General features: G+C 39.3%; 2 protein-coding genes across 3 annotated transcripts in view; one reads left to right on the top strand and one right to left on the bottom strand.

Annotated features, from left to right (window-relative positions):
• Positions 1 to 1,255: 1,255 nt before the first annotated feature.
• On the bottom strand, positions 1,256 to 18,003 carry AAGAB (alpha and gamma adaptin binding protein). Its single transcript, XM_072402600.1, has 10 exons — positions 17,884 to 18,003; positions 11,937 to 12,127; positions 10,488 to 10,584; positions 9,806 to 9,895; positions 9,639 to 9,722; positions 8,061 to 8,137; positions 6,552 to 6,648; positions 4,056 to 4,160; positions 2,665 to 2,714; positions 1,256 to 1,738 (listed from the first exon to the last, which is right to left on the bottom strand). Exons 1-10 carry the CDS (start codon positions 17,951 to 17,953, stop codon positions 1,661 to 1,663), a joined length of 939 nt encoding a protein of 312 aa, XP_072258701.1. The 5' UTR covers positions 17,954 to 18,003; the 3' UTR covers positions 1,256 to 1,660.
• An 88-nt stretch (positions 18,004 to 18,091) lies between these two features.
• Positions 18,092 to 24,250, top strand: part of IQCH (IQ motif containing H) — a 68,027-nt gene continuing 61,868 nt past the window's right edge. For both annotated transcript variants that reach the window (XM_072402595.1, XM_072402593.1), the window contains exons 1-3: positions 18,092 to 18,207; positions 20,575 to 20,694; positions 23,170 to 23,267. In XM_072402595.1, coding sequence (XP_072258696.1) covers positions 18,121 to 18,207; positions 20,575 to 20,694; positions 23,170 to 23,267 — 305 coding nt within the window. In that variant the 5' untranslated portion in view covers positions 18,092 to 18,120. The remainder of the gene's footprint in view (positions 18,208 to 20,574; positions 20,695 to 23,169; positions 23,268 to 24,250) is intronic.

Genomic DNA, 24,250 nt, shown 5'->3' with positions numbered 1-24,250 from the left:
TCATGGGAGGGCCTGGGTGATCCAGCAAACCTGGAATGGGATTTCTTCAAAATCATTTATTAATTAGTTGGTAATTGTTTTTAATTCTAGACCAGATCCGTTATGGCTTTGTTGGATCACCCAGGTTCTTCCATGATAGTCTATCTTCACTAGTCTTAAAGAGCTTTAAAAAATCAGACGCTATGGGCCTGATTTATTAAAGCTCTCCAAGGCTGGAGAGCATACACTTTCATCAGTGAGGCTGTGTGATCCAGCAAACCTAAAATGGATTTTTTTTAAAGTCATCTGTTGTTTGCTAGCAAATGTTTTGAATCCTGGACCAGATCTATTCCAGCTTTGATCACCCAGGTTCTCCCTTGACAGTCTATCTCACTAGTCTTGGAGAGCTTTAATAAATCAGACCTGGTGTGTGCAATGTGCTGTGTTTGGCAGCCTCCGAACGCATGTTCATTTAGTAAAATGAGCCTGTGAATGAGCCTTTATACTGGCAAAGGGTTCAGAGAGTAGACTCACCAACTGCACATACGTAGAGCTGTGTGGGCTCATCCGGTTGCAAAAAGTGTGAACAAAGGAAATATTAGTGGATGTCATGGCTCAAATGTAATTGCAGAATGACACCAAGGCACAGATAGACGCTTTCCAATATTTCTAAGATTCTCCATAACTAATGCAGTATTAGCAATGCTTTCAATAAACAGGGGTTGGCCAATTCAGATAAAGTAAAATAAAATTTAAAGCATTGTTTTCAAATACTTTGCTCTTTAAACAATCACACACACGTTTTTTCTAAAGTGGAACAAAACTGCAAACCTTGCAGTGTACCACCATCTTCTTGTCCTGTGGACGATCTTAAGCCATCTTGATTGGTCGGGCTAGAGTGATGTAACCCTTGCACAGGTGATCAGAAATATAGCAGACACTGCTGTGAAGTGGCAAGGTTAATTCTGTTCACTTGACTCTGGAAGGAAATTGGGTCTGAATTTTTATATTACTAGTCTAGTGGATAGCAGTGAAAGGATTCTGCATATACGCTTATTTTTTGATTGGAGACATACCCTGCATATATTTATCTATTATAATATATAATATATATAATTATTATATTTATAATTATATAATTCAGCACCAGGCAGGCAGATAAGTGTGTGTAGGTAAGAACGAATGCTGCCAAAGGAATGTGATGTAGGGTTTGTGTATTCATATTCACCAAGTGCCAAAATAATCATGTCAATGTATCAATCAATAAGCCGTTGGGTGTTGTAATGAATACAAAAAGTTTATTGGGACTTGTTGGCGTCTAATAAATACACAATTATTATGATATCTAACACATGAAGAACACTAGACATGTGCTGGCAGAATTAACTGAATGTAGTTCAAGGCAGTTGGAAACCCCAGATAAAGCAGCAAAATGTGACTGGTATCCAAAACTAGGTGACACGGGTCACTGCAGAGCTAATACTGGAGCTGATTTATAAAAGCTGGAAGTTGAGACATATATCAACCAATCAGAATCCAGGAATAATTCAACTACCACAGGGTAAAAAAAAAAAAAAAAAGAATATAAGGTGAAATCTGGTTGGTTGCTGGGACACAAGCTAGGGTATATTTTGTGTCTGTTCCAGTTTGAAGGAAATCAGCCCTGCTGTGCTTACACCCATCAGTTCTCTTCATCAGAGGAAATGCCTTCAATTTCATCACGATCTCCACCAATGGCCATCCAAAAAGCTTTGGCAACCTGAAAACAAAAATGTAATAAAATATCAAATGCATTTTCAAATGTAGGACCTCAATTTGTAAACTGGAAACTAAAAGGTACCAGAGGTGCACAGCTACATGATGGCTTTTTGCATTTAAAAAGTTAATTTCCAAAAAGTAATACTCATAATTTACACTATCAACATTATTATTATCATCATCATCCAGTATTTATACAGCGCCGACATATTACATAGGGCTGTACAAAGTCCATAATCATGTCACTAGCTGTCCCTCAAAGGGGCTCAAAATCCAATGTACATAATTGCTTTAAGAATTTGACTTGTTCAATTTCGGTTTAATTGGGCTTTAAATTTTAAGCAGCCCAATGCAACTTCAGTTGCTGCTCCTCCATTACCGCTCACATTACAGAAACTTTCATTATTAACCTACACTAAATAGAAAAAGTTGAGACTATATTATTGAAAAAATTATTTATGAATGACTGCTTAAGGCAATGTCTTCTTTTTTTTAAATCTCAAATGCAGAGGTAAAAATACACCAACCGATATTCAAAAATAAGCCGAGGCTCCAGGCAATACTCCATATTTGTCCTTTCCTTTAGGCCAGTACTGTCCTGGTAAGTATTTAGATTAGATTCTAAGTGAGGTGTTTTTATGACCAAATTGCTTGAAAAATCTTATGCACGTAAAGTGTTCCCCTTTTTACCAACATTCATTGTGGTAGGTGAACAGCATCTACTCCTTTAGTTAAGCCCAAAAGGTCTGCAGACTTGAATTGTGAGAAGGAGCAAAATACAAACACAACCATTATGTAGCTCTGTGAAGACGAAAGAAATGGCCGTACATACTCTCATCTCTGTATAGAATTACAAACCATTTACAGAAACAGTAATATGTAATCATATATTAACAATAACGCATTCCCTTAAACACACTCCGTTACCTTTTCTGCGTGCAATTTTCTTTGTTCATGTGGCATTGTGGCCGCTTTATCTGTTAAGACCAGAAAACAGTGTGCAGTAGATTTGTTGAATACATAAAACATGGAAAAATGCAGTGTCAGTTATTTTTGTATCAACTTCTATTACAAATAATTTTCATTTGATTACAAAAAAATAAATAAATTAACTTGTGAATGGCAGATTCCTGTGGTTGTGAGCTGGTAGAAAGCTTGAAATATCTTGTGTGCCTGGACAACATTAATGTTTAATAAATACTGTCCAGCCTTACCCCACAGATCAGTGCATTTACATTCAGCATTAGTTATGTTAATAGAGATCAGCTGATCAGCAAATGTTAGGAATACACAAGTGGCAGAAATCAAAAAGCTCCATACATTCTTAGATCAGCTCCTCTCCTATGTAGGGAACTAAGAAAAACGCTGGGTGTCCTCAAAAAAAACGTCTTTGTATGTTTTCTTGTGAAAGGCAGCCCTGCGCCTATGCAAGAACTACAAAATATCCTGAATGTGTTCAGACTGATAAATGAACAGAACTTTATGTATGTATGTATGTATGTATGTATGTATGAGGCAGTGCTCACCTAGCGTAAGAATGGATGCCCTTGGACCCATGTAACAGGAAGCTTTTTCCCTTTGTAAGCACAGAGAAAAGTCCCACGTGACTAATGGAGGAAGCTCTTCCCCATGCATAAGGACAGAGAAAAGCATGTTCTCAGATCTGTGTGAGAGACAGCCCTCCCCCTATGCAAGGACCAAGAAAAGTTCTGAATGGTTTTGGACCTGTGTGAGAGGCCCTTCTCTTATGTAAAAACAGAGAAATCTACTCATATATTCTCAGACCTGTATTACTAGCTGCCCTTCTGTGCAAGAAATGTGAAAAGACCCGGATGTGACCATTTTATCCCTCTTGTGCGAAGTATACATATGGAGCCATGGACAGGAATGGTGACTTTGGTGGACTAAATTACTCAGGAAGTCAAACAAAGGAAACAGAATAGAAATTATAGATAGGAAAGCTGAAGAAGAATTCATGTATTAGTTCTGCTGAGGGCTAACCTTGTATTCCATTCCATAGACTTATATTTCAAGTTATATTTGAACAAACTGAAAATTGTGAAAATAATTACCCTCAAGAGTTACATACTGGGACCTCATTTAGTTAAAAGCTTATACTTGCTGACATTTGATGTTTCTACTCTAAAGACTAAATCTCAGCAAGCAGATGCACTCATCTTTATAAAAACATAGTTTGTGTGCCAGCCTGTCTCAAGACTGGAGTAACCCACAATGAGAGTACTACTCAACTCTAAATTCATCTGTATATATTCCACACAAACAGGGATTTTCACCTCCCAAAAAGTTTTTTTTTCTACCTTTCATTTCCTGAAGTTTGGTGAAAAGCCGGCCAAAGTTTTCCATGTCTCCTTCTCCAGAGGTGAGACTGGCAAGTTCTCGGATATCAAGGTCCAGCATCGGGTCTGGCAAAAAAAAAAAATTAAGTATAGTTATTTTTGAACCATCTTCCCTTGACATTATTTAAAGTAAAATGTATTATGTGTGTTAAGGCTTTGGGACGAAATAAAAAGTTTAGCAAAAATACTGCATAACCCACTCAGATGAAATGTAAAATTATCTATTAACCAGTATTATTAGCCTACTCGCTACTTCCTGCTCCCCTCGTTCTGGCATTCAAGGGAAAAAGTCACAATAATTAGCAATCCACATCCTGCAAATGTACACTGCTGATGTACAAAGTCAGAAATCTCTCTCCTTCACAGGCCATAGCTGCACGGGTTATGTGCCCACAAGTCCTAAAAGACATCACAGACTGCAAGGGCAACATTAACCACCGGTTCACACACATTGAGTGTTGCAGTCCTTAGAGCTGTATTTTCAAGAGTCAACAGAAAACATAATGTCATCAGTACAGCCTGATCTCACCAATGTGCTGCATTTCAAAACATGTCCTAGTAAGTTAAAAGTAACACATGAATAAAATTTAATACTTTATCCTTTGTTTTATTATACTGTTTTTTATAATCTACTCTTTTTATCCTTTGTAAACTATTGCCAATCTGTTTTCTTAAATATACATTTTCCCCATGCCTTTTAGCCAGGCTTACCACCCGCTGTGTTTGGGTGGTTATTGAAGAGCTGCCAATGTGCAGAATATGCCAGCATCCCCGGGGCTGCCAGGTCTGAATGAATACAGTTATGTCATCCCAGCCTGGCCAATCAAGATGTTTTGAAGATGAAAATGCTCAGGAAAGAAGAAGATGGCAAAGCTGAATTCGGACAGAGGAGAGTTTCTAAAATATTGCAGGGACTGGGGAGAGATTCTAAAATATTGCGATCTGGCAAGTGAAGTTTTTTTTATTGCAGAAGTGATATCACCAATCCCTACAGTTTTTTTTAGCTAATGGGTATAGTTCTGCTTTATTAGATTGTAGTTTTAAAGCTTTGTGCACTACATAATCTAAAAAATATACAGAAAAGGTATCTCAGTGTTAATGCACACCTTTCACAGAGATATACAAGATGCCATTGCTGGTTATAAAAAAAAACACTGCTTGCCTGGTTGCCGTTCCTATCTTCAGTCTTTAAAAACCTCTGAATCACTGACCCAGATCAAGAATGGATCTTAGCTTATTGTCACTCTGACATCAGGGTGTTTCTAGTGTGATTGAAGCTACTAAAAGCAAAAGATCAGCTTTACACCCAGGTATTGTGTATTCCCTAAAAGGAGTTCAGTAATGGCAGCCTACATCATCTCATAAAGGGAAGCTAGAGAAATAAAAAGGGCAAAATTAAAAAATAAACAGGGAAGGGCCAGAACACAGAAGAGGAATAGCTCTCAAAAGACACTGAATTCTTTAAATGTTTTTAAGACAAATTCCAAGTTTAAGTGTGAAAATAAATTATAATAAAATAAATGAACATCAAAGTTGCAAATTAAAGTATTAAAACTACAGAACTAGACTGCTGACTAAGCTTTTTTTTTTAGTAGGTTGGAAATGCTTATGGGGGGAAAAAAGTGCCAAAATGATCACTTTGCTCCTTTAATATTCCCCAGCCCACTATGTTTGATGTGAACATTGGCCCAACGCATTTATGTAATTTTATTTCATGAAAGCGGTAATTTCTTCAGTCAGTGACATCAAATATCATCTGTTTTCATCCCTGCAACTTTCAGTGTATAAAAAGTTCCAGACTATCACTATACAATGTGGTGCTAATTTATGAGGTTGTAGAAATTCATAAAAACTTCTTATGACTTAGGATTTGTCTCTTGCAAGAAAAGCCAGCAAACTGCTTGAGGTTTAATATTTTTAATGTTACAATAATGCCTGGAAGATGTTTGCTTTGTGCTACAGCCATTATAAGCACATTATCTTGGAAGAAGTGCTTAGTGGTAATGACAGGCAGGAATGACATTATAGGACCTGCAATAGGCAGCTCTCTACTGGAACTACTGGCATCAGATATTTATTACTGCTAACAGCAACCAATAATAGAAAATATGCAACATGAACACATTCCTTCTGGAGAGTAAAATTTAGGAGGGATTGTAAGCTCTTCAGGGCAGGGTCCTCTCCTCCTACTGTCTGTCTGTCATTTCCAACCCCTATTTAATGTACAGTGCTGCATAATATGTTAGTGCCATATGAATACTGTTTAATAATACTTTAAATTGTGAGTATTTAAAAATGAAAAAGTTTAGCAGTTGATGTGATAATTATTTATTAGTAACTTGTCAATAATGAGATACGAGAGCTGCCTCTGACCTGGAACAAATATAGAGAGCAGTAAGGAAGGCACAAAGATATTGTGTTAGCAATTGAATATAGTTCTGAGGTGTCACAACTTACCCACAAGAGATTCAACCTGAGAGTCACAATTACTTCCAGAATCTCCACCTCCTTGATCCACAGGGTGCACAGCAGTCTCTCCACTTGACAGGGATACCTGAGACAGAATATGACCATGGTATTTGTTCAAAGTAAATGTTTGACTTCAGTTAAAGTAAGGCAGCAAATCAAAGTACCGCAGATACAACAGAGTTCAACAGAGATACATATCCTAATAATTGGGAATCTGTATTTGCATTTTGCACTGTGATCTCCTCTGGTATATTGGTTGGAGGTTCAAGGACAGTGATTTGTCATCTCTTATACTAAATTGTTTTAAAAATATAAATGTTATACTCGCTTTTGCACTAACATTTTTTAGCATTAATAACACAAATACTATTCTCTCTTTACAGTAATTAAGCCTTTTAAATAAAGATGTAAAAACCACAGGGAGCTTTACCTGCAACAGCTTCCAATATTTAATTTGTATTGTCCTCTCATGCAGGTTAATATTACAAAAAGGTACAGGTGATGTCTCTTCTGCAATAATCTCTTCTACCTGCCTGATCGTGGCAGGTATCTATCAAAAAAATGAGCTTGCACACCTTCAGCTTTTGTTGCCAGGATATGTGACACATCCCAACTTCCCACACGCATGCAGACAAAGAATGAACTGCACACCTGCACCTGATAAGTCATCCTGGCCCAGCCAATCAAGATGGCCAAAGATTGTCCACAGGAAGGTAAGAAAAAAAAAAGCTGTGGGCGTCCTGCGTGGGAACAGGTACAGGTGAGTGTTGCAGGTCTAGTTCCACTTTAATAGCAAAAGAAGGAAGGCGAGCCCTTTGACAACTTGAAGTGCCAGGGTTTAACCCAATCTGAACCGTTGAGCATTATAAATGCACAAGAATGACAGTACAGCCTGACTAAAACTTCAACAGTCTCGTATTTCAAACAAAGGCTGTAAAATGCCAAACTGGCATCTTTTTCTTCACAATAACATACACCGAAAACAAATTATTTTTTTGCTGGTTTACAACAGATTGTGTTTAAATGTAACTAGGTGTGCAAATACCTTTGGGTTAAAATCAGTGAAGTAGCACTCTGATATCTATAGAATAAACAGGTATATTAATACAGGGTTCAAGCCCAGAAATTTTTTAAAGCTGGGTGGGAAGAAATTGTAGGTGGGTGGCAGCCCCTGTATTGAGTCCCAACTTTTCAGTAACCACCCAAAAACAGGTTACTGAAAAATGCCAGGTGGTGCACCCGGCTAAAAGGTGCTGGGGAGAACACTGCTCAGAGTGCATTGTTTCAGGTCATATTTTTAACAGAGCATACACATTAATTATTGTATTTGTCAGATGATAGAGGTTGTATTTTAAAATTTTACAAACTTACTTCAGGGACAAATTTAAAATGCTTTACTGCTCTGGAAAATGCAAATACAGGCATCAATTGTGAATTACCCTCCAGTATACACAGCTGCGGTTAGCAGCCTTTGACATAAAGAGGATACCCACTCACGTTATCCTGTGAATCTCCGCTGATCTCTGTGCTATGGTTCACTGCTGCTAAAGAGCCGAAGATCCCATAAGACTGGTCTGAAATTACATAAATATGGTTTCACCATGTCATGCTGGCAAGTACATGGACAATCCTGAAAGGAAGGTCTGAAAATCTGCAAGATAGTTCTGTAGATTTATACTATTCTGAAAACCTTTTAGGTGTAAATGATCCCTCCAGATATTCTCTGTTTACATGGAATGTCATTATCATGATCTGCATTTGACTACCGGTACTTTCAAAAGCTCATTTAGACTTATATAGCCTAATATAGCATATTATCAACCAGGTCAGAACTGGACCAAAAAGCATGCTTATAGAAAAAGAGTTGAGCAGAGTTGAGCCCATCACTGTGCTGCTGATCCTTTCACAGGGTAGGTATAGGCTGTGAACGTGTGCTGAAGAACCTGGGCTCAGAGAAAGTGAGCTGAATAATGCTGGCTATCAAGCAAAAGTCCTCCAGTGGTTTGTAAAAAAATAATGTGCAGGAAAGCTCTGGTTTAAAAAGAAATATTGCAGCAATATTAGTTGTGTTATGTATTCTATTAATTGGCTGTTCTTTTTTATCGTGTTTTTTTGGGCTGAAGTTCTTTTTAAGTTTTCTAGATCGGTGAAATTCAGTGCCGTGAGAGATCTTCAGGTGTAGCGTGGGATATTATCCAATTACCATTGTCGAGTGTTTGTGCTGTAGTGACTGGCAGGGTAATGTAATACTTTTCCATGTCAGTGGGTGGCAGTAGGTAGCCTAATTGCCTTGTTTATTTTTAGAGACAATAGAGAATTAGCGGTGTCATCTGTAACATTTTTGATTTGTTGTGTGCCGCAGGATTTTTTCAATGTAAAAAAATGTGCCGTGTTTAAAAAAAAAAAAGTTAAAAAACAGTGTTCTAAATGAATCAGAAAAGTGAAACAATCAGATCCTCTCTCCCTAACCTGTCCAACAAATCCAGGGCTGGAGAGATTAGAGATGGAAACCAATGGAGGGCTGACAGATTAAAGGAGGGAAGTCTGATTAGATAAACCTTTCAAGATGAATCTATAAAACCAAGGCTTGATTTACATAAAGCCAATAGAAGCCTAGATACGAAGGGCCCTTGGGTGGATTTAGTTAGGTTCACAAGCTTTCTGTGCATTAAGACGTCATGTCCTACTGTGTGTGTAGGATGTCTATGCATTTGCTGCTATTGCAGGAACCCCAGAGTAAGATTGCTCTTGATGGTGACTCTGGGACTTGCTGAACTTGATGAACATGGGCAACCAACAATCTCAATATTAAGTAGTCAGTAGTAATGTATCTACTGAATTTATAGTAGTCAAGTGGGGGTTCTTCTATTTCTGTTTTTCAATATCGGCCCATCAGCTTTTTTCGTACAGGTTATAAGCTTGACTGAGTACAACTAATTTTTCTACATATCAGTAACACCTGTCCTTGAAATAGTAAAATCAACACTGAGCAAACCTTGTTCCATGCCATTTTAAATGCCATTTAAAGTACATGTATATGCAAAATGGTAATGTTAAAAAGGTTATGCTACATACCATTCTTCATTTCCACATTAGACCACACATTGGCATTCAAAGCCTGTACTATTCGGGTAACACCAGTGGATTCTGGGAAATCATCTATAGCAAAGGAGAACAAAATGATGACCTCATTTTGAAACCCAAGGACCAAAAGAGAAATTTTAGCTCAAGAGTGAGTTTACCATCTTCATCTGGAAGCTCCTCTGGGTTCAGCTCTACCAGTTCAAACCCATGTTGGATGCACCACTCCTGCGCTGTCTGCCGGCTCACACCTGCAACAAAAGTACAGTTATGGTAAAAACTGGGAACACGGTATTCCTCCCCAAGATTATATAAGTAGAAGTGAAACTTAGGCGAAGGAAACAATTAGCAATATACCCTTAAATAAAGGGTACTAGACACATCATGAACCTAGCAGTGTACTAATTACACCAGGTCACAGCCAGCACTTTACACACATATATCATACTGTAATTTATAGCATATTCCAGTATAATCTCGTATTAGAATCTCAGGGTGCTCTGTTGGCAATCATCAGTACCTTACGATGATTGTGGTACAGCAAACCTGTTACTTTTCCTTTTTTCTAACAAAGTTGCTTTTAAGATATCATTCATTTACCTACTAGAACTAATATAAAAGTTATGTAGAAAACCTAAACTGAAAATACTATGTAAGCACTAAAAATAAAAAAAAAATAAAAACTGTGACAACAAAGCTCTGAGGTGCCTCATTTGATAAGATGTAAGGAAAGATAGGGGAAAATAAAACAGCATTGAAACAGTGTCTATGGAGAGCATTACTCCAGAGGAGAGTTGAAGAGTGGAGTAAGGAAACCAACAGGTTATGAAAAAACAGACTCACCAGTATCAGAAGCCCGGTCACACACTAAGATCATGACATCCAGCATCCAATCTTCCAGTAAGGGAAGCCATGGAGACACCATCTCCAAACCAGATTTCTGTCAGGAAGTCAGATTTCTTAGTTAAGAAACTTAGGTCAAACAGCTTACTGTAAAACACAATGTCACTTTACGTATTATTTCCACAAAATATGGCAAGTATGCTAAAACACCACCTGACGTCTGACCCTTCCTGTGTCACCTGCTTATTCACTAGAATACAAAAGTGCATCATAGAACTGTTGCAGTCCTTCCTATGCATTGTCCAAAAACTTCACCCCTAAGCTCCTGGTGCCCAAAAAACTTGATACTAAAAATACTGGTTAGTGCAACAGAATCCAAATGGCTCACAGCATATTCTTTGCCACCTTCAGAAGTGCATCAGACAGTAAAAGATGTTTTAAGCATTAATAATTTATATGCACAGTATCTATCTGCTTAAAACTCTAGCTTGTTTTACTTAATTTGGGGACCACTGCATTAAAGAACTTGCGTTGGTAAGAAAATGTAGAACACAGTAACTTGGTTCTAACCACAAGGCTCTCTCTGACTGAGCAAAGCTACCAAACTCATTCGTTTACACTTATAAAGATCAGTTTTCCAACAGGGATATTGGAAACCAAAATGTTTAAACATTGAAAAAATATCTGCAACCTGACTGGTAAAACTGCATATCTTGTTATGCCGGGATTGCCCTCCTCCTAATGGTTAAGCTTTAGTTTGTTGTGACAGACATATACAATTTATAGCTTTATTAAGTGATACACAGATTTGGTTTAGAAATGTTTAAACATCTTCTTTACATGGTAGATTAAAGGACTGGATTTGCCCCAAAAGAGCTGGACAATGTACCTAAAAACCACAGCTGAACCCTTCTTTTCTGAACCTTCTCTGTTGATGTGCATATCACCTTGCTGACTAACAGTGCCTGTTGGTTACAAATTTGGACAGGCAGGATCCCAAAGTTTATGTGCAGACCTAAACCCGCAATATTCGTCTGTCCCCATTCTATCGCAGGGAGCTTCTCTCTATCTATCTTCTCGCAGATGATCGTTGCTCGTCTTGATTGGCTGGGCCAGGATGATATAACTCCCATACAGGCGCATGGGAGTTCATTCATTTCTGGCATGTGCAGGGGAAGAAGGAATTGCAGGGTATTCTGGTAACCAAAGCTGCACATACACAGCCCAGCTTTTTTGACAGTTTCCTGGAGTGATCAGACAAGTAGTAAGGATTATTGCAAAAGGGACATTGCCTGTCTCTTCTGTAATAAAGAACCTAGCTGATCACACATTTATATAGAAGGAACTTTAGTTCTGCTTTAACAACCCCAATGTAAAATACTATATCAGACTGCCATTTTAATTTGGTTGTGCAAAAAAACTTGGTATGGCAAATGCAATATCACTTACCACAGTGCTGTCAAAGTATACAACAAAGGCTTGGACAGACTCTGATACCCGGGAGGTCACCTGGGTTGTACTGGGTACTATGCAGATATTTACAAGGGCTGTGTAGTACTTGTTGTCTATCCTCCAGGGATACTGCCGCACGCCATCAGTCACCTGTACAAGTGTGGAAAGCTGGTCTGTTCCAATGATTTCTACAAAAGAAAAAAAACACACATATTACAAGACATATATATTATGTGGGGAAAAAAGGAAAAACAAAAACAAACTTTCTACCACTCTCACTCTTTCAACCAAAATCAAACAGCTGCATTCTAGAGAAAACCCATTAGTTTATGGTTACTTGTAAATGTATTTTCACATGCTATTTTTGTAAACATGGAGATGTTCATGGAGATGAGCAATATCATTCAGGGAACTCTGGTTGTCTTTGTTGCCACCGGAATAACTTTTGCAGGTAAGAAAGAGTTTAGTGTCACAGACTTCATAGTGATGATTAGATTCAGCTCTCACGTCAACATTTGAATACTACGAACCCTCACGCCAGTTTGCTTTGATCAAAGTATTAATCACACCTCTTCTGCTGCCTTCTTTTATAGTTCTCTTCATTGGCTTCCATTTCAATTTAGAAATAAAATCAAGCTCCTGTGCTTTACCTTCAAATCTCTCCACACTTCTTGTCCCACTCACCTTTGTGACCTGGTAAAAAAATACTCCCCTAGCCGCCCTCTTCGCTCCTCCAGTGACCTACTAATGACTTCCTCACGCATAACCTCATCACATGCATGGTTCCAAAACTTTTCAAGAGCTGCCTCGACTCTCTGGAATGGTCTTCCTCGTCCTGTTTGGCTTGCTTTTTGCTCATTTAAAAGAACTCCTAAAACTGATCCTTTTAAATTTACCCACGCGTCTTCTTCGGTTATTTAAAACCCTCACTACTTCTCACCACTACATATCTCCCCACCTATTGTCTGAGACTTCCCCCATCTCCCAGATTGTAAGCTCTTCACGTCCTCTCCTCCTCCTGTGTCACTGTCTGTCATTTACAATCTCTATTTAATGTACAATCCTGAATTAAATTAATATAAATCCTGTTTATTAATAATAATAAACCGTATACTTTTGAATAGATGCAATTTTTCTTTTTGCTATATAACCCACTCATGGCAACAAGCAAACAGAAACTGCGTGTTTTTTCAAAGTGGTGTGCTGGCGTCACTTATCTCCTTTCTCCTACATCTTATTTGCAAAAGTGGGTCGTGTGTGCTCACAAAGATATTCTACTCGGAGAGGTATGACAAGAACACTACAGCTTCTCCTATTGACTTTCTGCTGGACCTTCCAAACTAAAGAGCAGATCACGCCTCTCAGACAGTCGTAAAACACAGAGCAGCCTTCTCAGACAGCCTGCTTCTCCAAAACAAATGTTATCCCAGGAATGTGCTTTGAACATGTGCCTTCTGTGCCTGGCTTATGAGAGGAGTGAGAAGTAAGCACACAGCATCACAAAACAAAGGCTTTTGTCAGTTTTTGCCGAAAACAGTTTTTGTTGACAGAAGAAAATGTCACCAAAAAACACTTGAAACCAAGAATCAACAGAGCATTTCTAGGATTCTTTCTCTGTGATAGCTTGTCCTTAATGTCCATTTCTGAGTTTTTAAATGGCAAACTACAGTTATACTGTCTTGTTAGTTTTTTGAAACAGTGGGGTGTTAAATTGCTTGTTTGTTCTGCTTTTTTAGGAAAAATGATACGTGAATGCTGGTTTTGCTCCAGTTACCCAATAAATGTCCTGGGCTTGGTTTACAGTACCATCTGTATGCTGATGACAATCAAATCTGTCTGTTCACCGGACTTGTCTCCCTCAGTCCTGGATAAGGTCTCTTGCTACCTATCAGCCATCTCATCATGGATGTCTGACCGATTTCTAAAACCCAACCTGGATAAAACTGAACTCATCATCTTTCCCCCCTAAAATTCCAAATGAACATTTCCAGGTCCTGTCACTTACACCAATGCAACATCTCCAAAATCTGCCCCTACCTGTCCCCTGAGACCACCAAACTCCTTGTACACGCTCTTATCATCTCTCTTCTGGACTACTGTAACATCCTCCTCTCTGGTATTCCATTAACCCTACTCTCTCCTCTACAATCTATTATGAATGCTGCAGCCAGACTCATCCATCCTTCGCTCCGCTCCTCTTCCTCTGCATCTTGTTGTTGTTCTCTCCATTGGCTTCACCTTAGAATCAAATTCAAGCTCCTGTGCTTTGCCTTCAAATCCTCTCACAGTTCTTGTCCTATTTACCTTTCTGACCTGATAGAAAAATACTCCCCCAGCCACTCTCTTCGCTCCTCCAGTGACCTACTAATGACTTCCTCACTCATAACCTCATCACATGCACGGCTCCAAAACTTTTCAAGAGCTGCACCGACTCTCTCGAATGGTCTTCATCGTCCTATTCGGCTTGCTCCTACTTTTTTGCTCATTTAAAAGAGCTCTTAAAACCCATCCTTTCAAATCTACCTACGTGTCTTCTTCTGTCTTTTAAAACCCCACTTCCCAGACTGTAAGCTCTTCTGGGCAGGGTCTTTTCCTCCCCCTGTGTCAATGTCTGTATCTGTCTGTCATTTGCAACCCCTATTTAATGTACAGTGCTGCGTAATATGTTGGTGCTATAGAAATCCTGTTTATTAATAATATTAATAGAGCTCCACCCCAAAATAAACACTGTTACCTTGTCCACTCAGGGCAAAGTGACACTGGCCGTGCAAGCCACCTCAACCTCTTTGTATTCATTTTTTTAGTGATCCCCTGCCACTCCTCCCATCCACTGCAGCCACCACCAAAATACCCAGCATAGAGTGCGTGGTGATCCCCTCAGTCATGTGTCAGTCTTTGGACCTATAGATTGGATAAGTCATGGGAAGAGGTCACATGCCTTCCCATACCCAGAAGTACTGGGAATTTTGCAATGCCAACTCTAACCAGGCAAACCAGTCTCTATAAAGACAAGACAGCAATGGCAGCTATCATGATTCTAATCTAATACATTCCCTTAAAGTTATATCTAAGGGACAGTCTTCAAATATGCAGCTGAGGTGTGTTATATGTATGTTGTACCTTAAAATGATAACAGAATGAAAGATATTATTATTCTAGTGAAGCCAAAGCTGTTAAGGAACCTGTCGGAAAGCTGACACTACCTGCTATCCTAGGTAAAGGTATAAATCTGCCAAATAAACATGCTCAGAATGTATGGTTTGCCAAGGATGTAAAGAATGGCCACTTAAGTTGATTCAAAGTGAATTTATATTTACCACATGAGGGGGTTCAAAAGTATATATGTGGGCAGAGGTAGTCAACACAAGACAGCAAAGAACCAGTGAACTGCTTTACCAGAGGGTGGGCTTTTTACAAATGGCCAAGCTAGAGATAAATATATTTAAATCTGCTTCATGTAATTGCATCATTTAATTTGATGCTCAGCAAAAAAAACAATTACCCATAAGTGGAAGATGAAGCTGCTGTATACTTGATCATCTGACAATTCCCCGGCATACCGGGTAAGTGCACCGCCATCTAGTAATCAAACAGTCAGGGCGGAAAGCCTGAACAATACAGCGGCCCATACATGTTGCAATTTTCAATCCATTTTATCCACCATCTTGCCACCAGGAAAAAAAAACAAAACAACTACAGCATTTTTTTTTTCATCTTTGGCACATTCAGTTAGAGAAATTTCAGAACTACTTGCTTATAGTTGTCAACCAAACGTTATGTATCTTAGACAAAAAAAATAAAAATCAAAGAGTAGTTTGCTCTATTGCTATATGCATGGCCAGCGTACATGTACAACATATAAAGAAGACCTGCTAAGATCTGGAAAGTAACCAAGCACCAAGAATTCATGGCTAAGCATAAGTTTGATCATGGCATGGTTGTGTACAGTTTTGTAGTTGCAGCTCCCAGTTCCTCAGAATGCAGATGCAATAAGACAATGTACAGTTCTATAAGAAGCAGTGATAATAAATAATTTATCCTATGGCTGAAAAAAGAATTGTAAACAGGGATTAGCTAGAAATGTTGCAGATCCTAAAACTGTACAGGAACAGAAGAGGGGCAATCTCACATGGGCAGTAAGCAAGCTTTGACAGCCACCTGGTGGAATGAATTTACAGGCTGGAACAAATCAGTCAATATGTAAAGCAACTCAGAAGAAACAGCTACACCACTCAAAAACGTTTTGTTTTTTTTAATCAGGTGTAAGAAACACTAAATGTAAAATAATCCAGAAAAACACCAAAAGTTATGCATCAAAAATTACACACAAAAATGTTTTCAATGGGTTCTCAGGAAATAGCTTGTGCCCCCTCAGCTTGCAATTCCCTCACCCCAAAAATGATAGTCATGTCATGTCAATAAATTGGCAGATATTAATGATGAAAAAAGAGTAAAAGGAAACAGGGATGAGATTTTAAATGGATCTGAATGTAAATTGTTTTATGGAGGTCAATATGAGTATTAAGTGTCCTAAAGAAACCTTTTACTTAAACAATACGTAGGTTTATATTGCGGACTGCTCGGAATATGCTATCTGCCTGGATGTCATGCTGCCCCAGAAGCTTTGAAGATCCCGAGTTCTGACTATAAAACCTGCAAGTAAAGCTGCGTACACACGGCAAATTTTTCTCGCCCGATAATCGGTATCGGCCAATTATCGGGCGAAAATCTGCCGTGTGTACAGTCGGTCGTCGTCCATCGTCCGACGACCGTCCTGGCGGATCCATGGACGATGGACGACGACCGATCCTAATGAAAGGGAAGGGGAGAGCGCGCAGCAGGGTGCCGCTCCGTCGCTCCCCCCCTCCCCTCTCCATAGACCATAAACGGTGCTGTATGTACAGCATCGTTCATGCATCGTGCAGTCTTTTCTCGTTGGAAAGGATCGTGAAAGATCCTTTCCAACGAGAAAAATTGCAGGTGTGTACGCAGCTTAACACAGACAATAACTGTGGAGGGATTTGAAATCAAAGCACAGGAGCTTGATATATTGGGATACATTTATTGCTTCAATATATCTAGGGATTTTATGTCTAGCTAACAGGTCACAAGGCACTCCTGTGCTTCAAAACACAGTGGGGCAGACCATAACCATGTCTACCTGTAAAATACTAATACTTTTGTGTTATGTATATTCCTGGAATAGGGAATAATTTTTATACACTTTCTCTAATACATTGCCTCAAAAGGTAAATACCCTGGCCTTTTCTTCTTATTTCCCTGCTATTCACATTGATTTGTATCAGGGTATGTGGCTCTATTTGACCAACAAAATCTGATTAGCAATCTTGTTTTCCCTTGTCATATATTTCTCTTTTATCAGTTACCTTTACTTATAGTTTTCGGTGGTGGTGAGGGAGTTAGCTATGATTGGTAGAGATGGGTTCAGGCCGGATCCAGTGCGGCTCCTGGCTGCGGCCACCTTGCTTGGTGCTAGTCACTCACATTGCAGCGCCAGATCATTTAACAGATGGCGCTAGAGAGCAGTACTAGTATCACCCCCATTCATTTGCAATGGAGCTGCCACCATTAGAAGCTATTTGTTGAAGTGGTTCCCTGGCCTGAAGAAACAGTAAACACACCACAACCTTACCGCCGGTGTGAACATTGCCTTAAATTTCCAGTTACCTGCCTGTCACTATCACTGTCTAGAAGACAAATATCAAAATACATTTTTATTCCAGGCTGCAGCCAGTATTTACAGGAGGAAAGTAATGTCAGGCTTCATATTTCTACCTCAGAGAGAGGTGAGGAGGGGTCAGGTGATGACATTTGTTGGTGGCCCAGCTCCACATACAGCCAGCCATTTGCTTCCTTCTGCCACCCTTCACAATAAACACGTGACTCCAGCTCCATGTCTGTCACAACCAGCAACACGACTTACGTTTCACAAGCTCCTCTTCATTGAATTCAGAGGCGCAGCTAGTAAGAAGCACACAGGGCTCAGAGGCCATGGCTGCTCCGGTCTTCTCTTCCGTACTGCTGCAAGAACTACTTCCGCATGGCAACCGCCCAACTTCCTCATGGCAACTACTGTACTTCCGCCCGGCTCCCCCTACTCATTAGTGAGAAATGGACGAATCCAGATTAAGTGGTACGGTCCATAGAGCGTCCCGTTGCCATGACAGCAGCAGTCCTCGGATGCAAGTCGCACGCTGCCTGTGGTATGGCCGGGGCAGCAGACCCTGTGGGGCATCTTCTGGTGCAGGTAGATCACAGAGGGGGTAATAGATGCAGCGATCACGTCTGGTGTATCTGCACCATTACTTTACCATATTGAATGATTTCCAGGGACACTCACAGGAGAATCGATACAACAAATATCATTATAAAGACCGATCAGCCACTAAAACTACTTTTTTACTTTGAATTTTATTCATTTTTTATAGCAAAGTTTCCGGATGTCCCAGATTCTGCAAGCTTTTCCATAGTGCAGATCGGGCTGTGTCCCCATGTATTGGAATATGTCCCTCCAGCACACAGGTTGTCACCACAGACTGGATCTAGTACCATGTGTATGACTCCATGTAACTGGAAATGTCTTTATTTGTAATTTTATATTGTAATGTAACAATCTGCCAATTCTCTTTTCAGTTTCTGCCATGTTTAATATTCTCAGGACTATTTGGGCTCTGTTTATAAAGCAGTGAATCTGACATTCACTGAAACAATCCATCACTGCCATTGAAACACATGGAAGATTCTCCTCAAGAAATTGTTTTATTGGATATCAGATTCACTGCTTTTAAACAGACTGCTAAAATAATAGAAATAGAGCTCATATACTATGGGAACTATTTCTGTAGCAGGGAATTTATTATTATTATTATTAATATTATTAATAAACAGGATTTATATAGAGCCAACATATAACGCAGCGCTGTACATTAAATAGGGGTTGCAAATGACGGACGAATACAGACAGTGACACAGGAGGAGAGGACCCTGCCCAGAAGAGCTTACAATCTAGTAGAAATCAGACATTCCCTCATGGGAATCTTCCAGATTCATGGGTTTCAATGGCAGTATATGATTCCTACCAGGGAATGTTGGAGAGAATGCTAGATTCCCTGCTTTATAAATAGATCCCTCTGTGATTCTTGTAATAATCTACAAGTACCATTCACCTGTTTGATTCATTCAGTATAGATGTGAAATATTCAAAAAAAGGTTTGGATTTCAATACAATGGTTAACCAATGGGGAAGGAGAAGCCTGGCCAGATCAATTTTCCTTTTTAATTTAATAGTGATAATAGTTTAGGAGTGATCATGTTGATTATTATTTGATTAATTTGACATTTTCATATATTCAATGTAAAATATGGCAGAGTATGGCGCATCACATCATAGGTTAGTAATTCTACTGCACAAAAATGTTTAAAAACACAGAAAGTACTAATGTAGCTGGCTGCTGAGCTCAATACACATCTCTGCCTTTTTCTTACCAACTATGGGGGCCATTTATCAAAAAAAGGGAACCTGAGATTCACTAAAACATTCCTTGGTGGAGAGGTAATTACAGCCATTGGAACACATTTTCACCTGGAAATGTTTCAAGGAATGTCAGATTCAGTGTTTTTATTAATGAGCCCCTCTAAATGTTCTTGGAAATAATTGTAAAATTTGATAAGATAGACAAGATAGGACTGTACAGTACAGCTGTGGAGGGAATTTAAAAATGACATTATTATATTATGTGTACAAAGTCATCGTCATAAATGTGTATTTGTGATACTGAAAAAAAAGGTTTCTGTTCAATTTGTAGAACAATACACTTCTAGGCACACTCTTCGCTCCATCAATGACCTACTAATGACTTCCTCACTCATAACCTCATCACACGCATGGCTCCAAGACTTTTCTAGAGCTGCCCCAACTCTCTGGAATGGTCTTCCTCGTCCTGTTCAGCTTGCTCCTACTTTCTGCTTTTTTAAAAAGAACACTCAAAACCTATTTTTCAAACTTGCCTACCTGTCTTCCTCTGTCTAATAAACCCTCACTACTTCCCACCATTCCATATCTCCCCTCCTATTGTGTGTTACTTCCCCCACCTCCTAGATTGTAAGCTCTTTGGGGCAGGGTCCTCTCCTCCTGTGTATCATTGTCTGTATCTGTCTGTCATTTGCAATCCCTATTTATTGTACAGCACTGTGTATGATATTGGCGCTATATAAATACTGTGGTATATTAATAATGAGTAACAAGAAATGAGTTCTCAGTAGCCCATCTAGAACTGTCAGACTCCGGTGTTATTATTATTATTATAATTATTAATATTATTAATAAACAGGATTTATATAGCACCAACATATTACGCAGCGCTGTACATTAAATAGGGGTTGCACATGACAGACACAGACAAGGACACAGGAGGAGGAGAGGACCCTGCCCCGAAGAGCTTAAATGGGACAAGAACTGTCATCAAATAACGCAGATTGGTATCACTTATAATATTTATTATGTTGTTTATTTGGTACATATTATTCTAGAATACATCTGTTTTATATAGCAGAATAGTTATTAGTATGTATTCTTTTAATGATGCATAAAGTGACACAGTGCATTCCTCCACAGGTACAGAATGATCTTGAACATTTAAAGAAGAAACTAGTGAACTCCAATCAGCAGAATGGGACCGGGGTAGATATCCAAGCCCTGGAGACGGCGATAAAACGGACAGAGCGAGGGATAAAGGTAGACAAATAGAAGCTGCTATATGTAAATAACAACGAGAAACAAATGACATACAACGTATGGGTGTCATGTCATAGATGGATGTCTGCAGGTCATAAAAAGCCGTCTATTGCTTGGATACAACAAAGGAATGGCTCAGGGTCCAGCGCTCATGCCTATGCAGCCTGGGTTATAGGTTTGAATCTCAACCAGGACACTGTGTGCTTTGAGTTTATATGTTCTCTCCATGTCTGCTTATGTTTCCTGCCACATTATAAAAACATGCAGGTAGGTTATATGGCTACCCCCAAAAACTGCCCTTGGACTCCCTTTAGAAGGGGGAGCTGCACACGTCAGAAGAAAAGCGTTTTGTTTTTACGGTTATTTCCACTAGAAGGAATAGGTTATCTTACCTCTGGCTTGTTTGTTGCATTATTATTATTATACAGTATTTATATAGCGCTTTCATATTACACAGCGCTGTACAAAGTCCATAGTCATGTGACTAGCTGTCCCTCTTAGGTTTCACAATCTAATGTCCCTACCTCAGTCATATGTCTTTAATACAGTCTAAGGGCAATTTTTGGGGGAGACAATTAACTGCATGTTTTCGGAATGTGGGAGATAACTGGAGTACCTGGGAGAAATCCATGCAGATAGTTTCCTGGCCAGGACTTAAACCTGGGACCTAGCGCTGCAAAGGCCAGAGTGCTAACCACTGAGCCACCGTGCATCCACCTCTTCTCTCGTTCATCTGGCTGCCACTGCTCCCATTACTCACACTTCAATGCAGGTACACACAGACAGTGTTCCGAGCATAGGCAGGGCAAGATTGGAAAGACTAAACAAGTCTCCTTAACCATGGAAGACTCTACTGGATCCTCAGCATGTGTCTAATCACAGTACTTTCCAGTGTTCAGTTCCTGATCACGTCTTTCTTGACCTCAACTTGTTACCTGACCTTGTTACTGTCTGCTGCCTGCCCTGACCTCAACTTCTCATGACTATGCCTTCCGTCTGCTACGTGCTCTGACATCTGCCTGTCCTAAATAACATCTTCTTTCACCTTCCCCCTTGCTGAAACCACCTTTCCTGTGTGCTGTAAGACTTAAGAAAATAATGTAAGACTTACATTAGTTTATAGTTTACTTTTTATAGTTTTCTTTTTTTATATTATCCCAGGACCTTAGGTTCCTCCATATCAGAGGTGTCAAACTCAAATACACAGTGGGCCAAAATTAAAAACTTAAGAAGGAAGTTTTTCCTTCCTATTACATAAAACACCTTTTCATATGGAGGTTTTACTTCACATTCAATCTGGAACAGGCCTTCAATAGAGAAAGAGGCAGAAGAATTTTTTTAAATTTTATTTAGGAAAAAATCTTATGCCTCTTTCTCTGATTTTAGCCTTCTGAGTTAAATTTCAATGGTAACCTTTTTGCACAGACTAACAATATTAATAACAATATTCTTCTATGAAAATCCAACCAATCAAGTCCTTGGCTTGGATTAGCAAGGAAAAGTACAGTTGGGGGGGAGTGCTGGAAATGCCAGACGCAGCCAATGCGGAGCTAAATCTTATGAGTGGCCCACCGCTGGAACTCCCTTTTCATTGAATAAGCGCTGCTACTAAAATTCCCGGCATTACTTGCGTCTATAAAACAGTCCAATGCGGGGCCACGCATAGGCAGAGAGCCCGCTGGTCTATAGACGCGAGTGATGCCGGGAATTGTAGTAGCGGCGCTATTTCAATGCAGCAGCGGGCCAGCTGCAGTTCATATTTAGGATTTCTTTGGGGGCCAAAAAAAGGAGGTTGGGGGCCAGATTTGGCCCCCGGGCCAGATGTTGACTCCCCCTGCTCCATACCATAGGTTCTAGTTTAGGTTCCTCCATTCCATAGGTTCTAGTTCAGGTTCTTCTGTTCCTTAGGCTCCAGCTTATGTATTCTCATGTCTGGTGTTCTATATACAATCATAAATTTGTAATCCTCATTCTATGCATTTAGTATTAAGATAAACGGTTGTTCTTGTCCCTGGTAAAATCTGACATGCGTACAGTGGTTCCCCGATGTTTCTCCCCACAACGGCCGAGTAGGAACGATCACTGTTTGCTCCTATGGAAAAGAATTCAGTGAAGCTGCTGCTTTATTAAAGCTCTCGAGGACTGGAGAAGACAGACTATCATGGCAGAACCTGGGTGATCTAGCAAACTTGGAATGGATTCCTTAAAAACACTTGCTATTAGTTGTCAAATGTTTTCAATCCTAGATCAAATCCATTCCAGGTTTGCTGGATCACCTGGTTTCTCCAGTCTTGGAAAGCTTTAATAAATCAGGCCCAAAGCATCAGTGCATACTCAGCTCTACCTGCTTCTTCAGGAACTGCCTATTATAAACAGCACGCTCTGACCAATTTGCTTTCATTTACAATATAAAATAGAAGTAAATTCTACATATGATTTATGTATTATGTAATGTGAATGTTGTTGGTTTGATAGAAGCATACCCAGGATTATTTGGCTTACATCAGCTGCAACCCAATGACAATTCTGCATGAACAGAACAAAGACAAGTATACTCCTCGTGTATTGAAATGGTAAGTCATCACACTCATACAATAGATCAATGTATCATTTTACAAGTTCAATGAAGGTCAAGAATTTCCTAGCATTATTTAATGATGTGGTGAACAAACATTTTAACATGGTACACAAATGTCATGTAACCAAGATCATCTACTCACACAAGTAAGCATGGCTGACCAATTAATGATGGTTATCTCACTCAACATTATTTATTGAAATTAAATTCCCATGATGATTTGTCAGGCTGAATAGCATTTCATTAAAAGATAAAATGCTGAACAGTCCTCAAGCCTTGGTACTTTGAAAGGCTGTCAGATTTTATTCTATCTATATAGTACAGCCATACTGACACAAAAATATGTTCTAGGTAAGTAATGCTTTGGAGAAGGAGAACATTTTACCTGCTGTACATACTTGCAAATTATTGTTAAAGCTTACTCACACAAAGTGGAACCTAGCAAGTTAGTATCTGGGTGTAGTTAAGAAAAGGGCTTCCATATAAGAAACATTGAACCTGATTGAAAACATTAGCCAAATAAAAGCAATTGATTTTAAGAAATCCATTCCAAGTTTAATTATCTGTTACTGGTAGGTTAGTTTTTTAAAAGCCACAGAAGGGGATCGCAAAGCACAGATCTACAGAAATATTAAAGCAGGGGGATGCATGCATTGCAGGTTCTCAGGTACAAATACCTCTCCAGAAAGCAATACAGTGGCAACATTACCAAGCCTGCCTTAAAATCTAATGAGACTCAAAGGCATATTGCTGTACATTTTCATACTCATATATACAGTCAGACACAGGAAGTGCACTGCTATATTTTAGGAGGAATTTAAAACATTGGGGAATGGATACTTCAGCACAATTGCTCAACGACGATTTCTAGATGTCCCATATAATATATTAAATATTCACAGTGGTACTCACTTCCTCTAATCTCTTCTCCCATCAAACTAAGAGCCACTGTCTGGCATAGTCAGTGTATTGCGCACT

This window comes from Pyxicephalus adspersus, chromosome 2 (genome assembly GCF_032062135.1).
Source record: "Pyxicephalus adspersus chromosome 2, UCB_Pads_2.0, whole genome shotgun sequence".
Taxonomy (NCBI): Eukaryota; Metazoa; Chordata; class Amphibia; order Anura; family Pyxicephalidae; genus Pyxicephalus; species Pyxicephalus adspersus.
Note: the sequence above shows the minus strand (reverse complement) of the source record. Positions and strands in the feature narration are given on the sequence as shown.

Coding starts and splice junctions, on each gene's coding strand:
- AAGAB (XM_072402600.1), bottom strand. CDS start 17,953: ATGGCCTCTGAGCCCTGTGTGCTTCTTACTAGCTGCGCCTCTGAATTC. Junction 9,723..9,805: donor GGAGCTTCCAGATGAAGATG/GTAAACTCACTC, acceptor CCTTTGCTATAG/ATGATTTCCCAGAATCCACT. Junction 8,138..9,638: donor TAATGTGGAAATGAAGAATG/GTATGTAGCATA, acceptor ATGTAATTTCAG/ACCAGTCTTATGGGATCTTC.